Genomic DNA, 4,986 nt, shown 5'->3' on the forward strand with positions numbered 1-4,986 from the left:
GACCCACAGTTACATTTTGAAGGTCTAAACTCTCGTTTTTTCTGTCTAAAACCCAAGGTTAGGAGCCTCTATTTTAAAGCCCAAAGGTTAATATTGGAGTTCCAACACCTTAGTTTTAGAGGCCAAGCCCTTATTTATAGGTTCTAAAACTCATTTCTATCTTTTAAAGCCTCTTTCAGGGATGTCATCCTCTGTGATGCTGCCCGGTGTCCTAGGAGACCTCTCTGCTGTCCAGGACAAGCACCCTCTGGACTCACTCTCCAGCAGGATCTGGAGGAGGCAGGTGGTCTCTCCATCGGGAGATGCCTGCTCCTTGCTCTGTGTGTGAGATTGGGAGATCTTACGCATCCTAGGATTTGGAGATCCCAGGATTCCTGCTGATTTTCCACGTGGGAGATGTTCCCAGCCCAGGTGGTCCCGTTTTTGTTTAACTGTGCCAGCCTTGCCCCCTTCTCCTTCGCTCAGATCGGATTTGTTTCCCGAGTGCTTTGTCACTCACTCCAGGCTGTGTACGGAGCCATCCTGGCCTGGATGCTGAAGTTCTGTTCCAATTTAGCTGCCTGCTTGTTTGTCCCCTCCACCCATGACCACAGGACCTGTTCCTGCAGCTCCAGAGAGGCCTTGGGGGAAAGAACTCAGGAAAACAGAAGCCAATGAAGGGTCCTTTATTTTGCTTAAATACACAGGATCTCAGCTCCTTATTCAAACAAACACCCAGTCAGCAAAAAAAGCAGAAAGTGAATAAGAAAGGGGGTAAAGATTTTAGAATTAAGAAACAAACAACAATTAAATAAAGACTGTCTTTGCCTGGGAGGAGTTACATGAGAACTGCTAGGCAGAAGCTGAGGAGCACTTTATTGCTTCTTAGGAACATTGAGTCATGAATTTCCAGACTACATCACTGATCTCTTTGTTCCTCAAGCTGTAGATGAGGGGGTTCACTGCTGGAGGCACCACTGTGTATGGAACTGCCACCACCAGATCCAGCGATGGGGAGGAGATGGAGCGAGGTTTCACGTGGGCAAACCCTGCAGTGCTGACAAACAGGGAGACGACAGCCAGGTGAGGGAGGCTCTTCTCCCAAGGGACGGGGGACAGGACAAGAGGGAATGGCCTCAAGCTCCGCCAGCGGAGGTTTAGGCTGGACATTAGGAAAACATTTTTCCCAGAAAGGGTCATTGGGCACTGGCAGAGGCTGCCCAGGGAGGGGGTTGAGTCCCCTTCCCTGGAGGGGTTTAAGGGACGGGTGGACGAGGTGCTGAGGGACACGGTTTAGTGTTTAATAGGAATGGTTGGACTCAATGATCCGGTGGGTCTCTTCCAACCTGGTTATTCTATGATTTTATGAGCCAGCAGTGGCCCAGGTGGCCCAGAAGGCCAATGGCATCTTGGCTTGGATCAGACATGGCGTGACCAGCAGGTCCAGGGAGGTTCTTCTCCTTCTGGACTCAGCACTGGTGAGACCGCACCTCGAATCCTGGGGTCAGTTCTGGGCCCCTCACCACAAGAAGGATGTTGAGGCTCTGGAGCGAGTCCAGAGAAGAGCAACAAAGCTGGTGAGGGGGCTGGAGAACAGGCCTGATGAGGAACGGCTGAGAGAGCTGGGGGTGTTTAGCCTGGAGAAGAGGAGGCTGAGGGGAGACCTCATTGCTCTCTATAACTCCCTGAAAGGAGGTTGTAGAGAGGAGGGAGCTGGGCTCTTCTCCCAAGTGACAGGGGACAGGACAAGAGGGAATGGCCTCGGGCTCCTCCAGGGGAGGTTCAGGATGGACATCAGGCAAAAATGTTTCCCAGAAAGGGTCATTGGGCAGTGGCAGAGGCTGCCCAGGGAGGGGGTTGAGTCACATTTCCTGGAGGAGTTTAAGGGACGGGTGGACGAGATGCTGAGGGGTCTGATTTAGTGACTGATGGGAATGGTTGGACTTGATGATGCAGTGGGTCCTTTCCAACCTGGTGATTCTATGATTCTATGAAATACAGAGAGCATGGGTTGCTGTTTACTCAGTTACTTGGTTACAAATGGAAAGAAGAGAGTGAATTAAAAAGGTGATGAGAATGTAAACTTAAAAAAACCCAACACCACCATCAATAAAATAAGGCAGTGTGCACCTTTAGTGAGTCACATGATAACTGCAGTGAAGCAGAAGTTCAGCAGTTCATTGCTTCAGTGTAAAATCCAGTTATCAGCTTCCACGTTGCATCCTTGAGCTGCTGGTTCCTCCAGCTGTAGATGAGGGGGTTCACTGCTGGAGGAACCACGGAGTAGACAAATGACACCACCAGGTCGAAGGATGGGGAGATCGAAGAGGGCTTCAGGTCAGTGAAAGTGCCCGTGCTGATAAACAGGGAGACCACAGCCAGGTGAGGGAGGCACGTGGAGAAGGTTTTGTGCCGTCCCTGCTCTGAGGGCATCCTCAGCACAGCCCTGAAGATCTGCACATAGGACACCACAATGAAAACAAAACAGCCAAAGACTATTAAGATACTGACCACAAGAAGCCAAGCTTCCCTGAGGTAGGAGTGTGAGCAGGAGAGCTTGAGGATCTGGGGGATTTCACAGAAGAACTGGTCCACAGCATTGCCCTGGCAGAGGGGCAGGGAAAATGTACTGGCCGTGTGCAGCAGAGCAGAGAGAAACCCAGCACCCCAGGCAGCTGCTGCCATGTGGACACAAGCTCTGCTGCCCAGGAGGGTCCCGTAGTGCAGGGGTTTGCAGATGGCAACGTAGCGGTCATAGGACATGACTGTGAGAAGAGAAACCTCTGCTGAAATGAAGAAGTCAAACAGAAAGAATTGGGCAACACATCCTTCATATGAGATTTCTCTGGTATCCCAGAGGGAATTGGCCATGGATTTGGGGACAGTGGTGGAGATGGATCCCATGTCGAGGAGGGCGAGGTTGAGGAGGAAGAAGTACATGGGGGTGTGGAGGTGGTGGTCCCAGGCGATGGTGATGATGATGAGGCCGTTTCCCAGGAGGGCAGCCAGGTAGATGCCCAGGAAGAGCCAGAAGTGCAAGAGCTGCAGCTCCCGTGAGTCTGCGAATGGCAGGAGGAGGAACTGGGTGATGGAGCTGCTGTTGGACATCTGCTGCATCTAGGCATTGGGCACTGTTGAGGGAGGAAAGGACAGTGACAAGTTAAGGGAGCCTTCTCTAAGCCAAATGAAAGTAATTTCTCATTACCCCCTTCCCCCTACCCCCGCCTCCATCAGCGCCTCTGCTGCACTCAGAGAGATAAGAGGGAGTCCTGCGAGGTGAGAGCATTGTCTGGCTCAGTGCAGAGGGAGGGGAACTGCTCTGTCCTTGCTCTTGTTCCCAGCTGCCCTGGGCTTGCACGTTTCTGAGATCGAGGGGAATCACACTCCCGTGTTACCCTCAAACCACTCAATGTCCACCTCACACCACTCAATGTCTCACCCTTTCCTAAGGTCTCAGCACCCACTTTCATCCTAGGACACACACAGCTCATTCACACGCCCAACAGCATTTTGTGTCTCATACCATCTCTGTGCTTCTCTGAAGGGCATCTCTGTAACACAGGATGTAAACTCTCCCTCCCAGAACCTTTCTGGCTTTAGTTTCTCCTCATTCCCTGATCCTATCCCTGCTGCCTGGAGGTTTTCCTCCAGTGATGTGTTTCCCTGTCGCACGTTTTTTCCCTGCTCACAAACCCCATCCCAGCCCCTTGGCACTCCCCTACACAAACCTGCCTGTTTGCAGGGCACTGCCTGGGCACGTGGTCCTGTTTGGAGGCTCCAGAGGGAAGAACAACTTGGTGGGGCCAGCAGAGGTGATGCTGGTCCATAGGCAGAGGAGGGGCTCAAGGTGGTTTGGGAGACTCCTATCCCAAATCCCTTCCTTGTCCTTTCCACTGAACAGTCCATTCAGTTTTTCTAAGGTGATTTGGAATGGTCCTGATCGACGCAGCAACCTCTGGACAGCAAAAAACGCTCTCCTGCAGGAGGTGCCTCTTGCACCCACAGCTTCTCCCTGCAGCAAAATTGTCCTGCACCCAGACTTACCATGTCAAGGACTGTGAAGATTTCTCCTCCAGTCAGCCCTCAGTCATCCTCCTGACCACCTTTAAGCTCCCTCTGCCTTGCTGGTCTCTCCGTGAGAAACCCTGGGAGTTCCCTTCTCCCTGCTGTCTTTGCAGAGGAGCTGCTCCTCGCCAGAGCTCGCTCTTTGTAGCTCTGTCCACTTGCCCTGAGCTCCCTCAGTCCCAGGAGCCCAGCCCAGCTCAGCAGCAGAGGAGCAGCCCAGGGCATTTTAATGACCCCTCTGGTGGGTTGGATGCTGAGTCCATGAATCTCACACCCTGAGAGGAAGTAGAACAAACCTTTCAAGAAGTAAAACTCACATTCAAGCTCCAAGGTTTCTTGTAGTGTTAATGGGTCCCACTGAGGGCACTGCTGAGAAAGCATCTCCAGGGCCCAGTTAGAGCAGAAAACTGGAGGCAGTGATGAAAAGCAAGGTAAAGGTGTCTCTAACGCTGAGTCAGCCTGGATGTGTTTCATTAATCCAAAGGACCAAGCCCTGACCCCATTAACCAAGTGGATAAGCCCTGACCCCCAGACCCTGGGAAGGGAGATCCTGTCCCTCTCTCATTCCTTAGGACTCTTCCTGAGCAGTGGGATGTGAGAACGGGCAATGCCAAGGGTAGGACTTTGGAAAAACACTTGCATGGCTCCTGGGTGGGGGTTAGGAGGCTGTGAGAACCTGGTGCTGTAAGAGTGAGGTGTTTCCTCCTCCACAGTGCAGTGAGTGCAAGTAGTGATTTGGCATCCGTCCAGCAAGCATCAATTAGCAAGCATCCATCATTGAACAGCATCCTTTTGAAGAACAAGAAAGATGATCAAAATCTGTGCTTGGAGTAGAAAGCTCTTCAGTTCCATATCAAAAGGAGCTGAATTTGTGGTGACAAAAGTCTGATAAAGACCTGACAGCGAAGAGCTTTGTCAGTACCGTTTTGGGCTGATACATTT

General features: G+C 51.8%; 1 protein-coding gene across 1 annotated transcript; it reads right to left on the bottom strand.

Annotated features, from left to right (window-relative positions):
• Positions 1-2,148: 2,148 nt before the first annotated feature.
• LOC138732585 (olfactory receptor 14A16-like) lies at positions 2,149-3,162 on the bottom strand. Its single transcript, XM_069879224.1, has one exon. It carries the CDS (start codon positions 3,094-3,096, stop codon positions 2,149-2,151), a length of 948 nt encoding a protein of 315 aa, XP_069735325.1. The 5' UTR covers positions 3,097-3,162.
• Positions 3,163-4,986: the final 1,824 nt, after the last annotated feature.

This window comes from Phaenicophaeus curvirostris, chromosome 34 (genome assembly GCF_032191515.1).
Source record: "Phaenicophaeus curvirostris isolate KB17595 chromosome 34, BPBGC_Pcur_1.0, whole genome shotgun sequence".
NCBI lineage: Eukaryota > Metazoa > Chordata > Aves > Cuculiformes > Cuculidae > Phaenicophaeus > Phaenicophaeus curvirostris.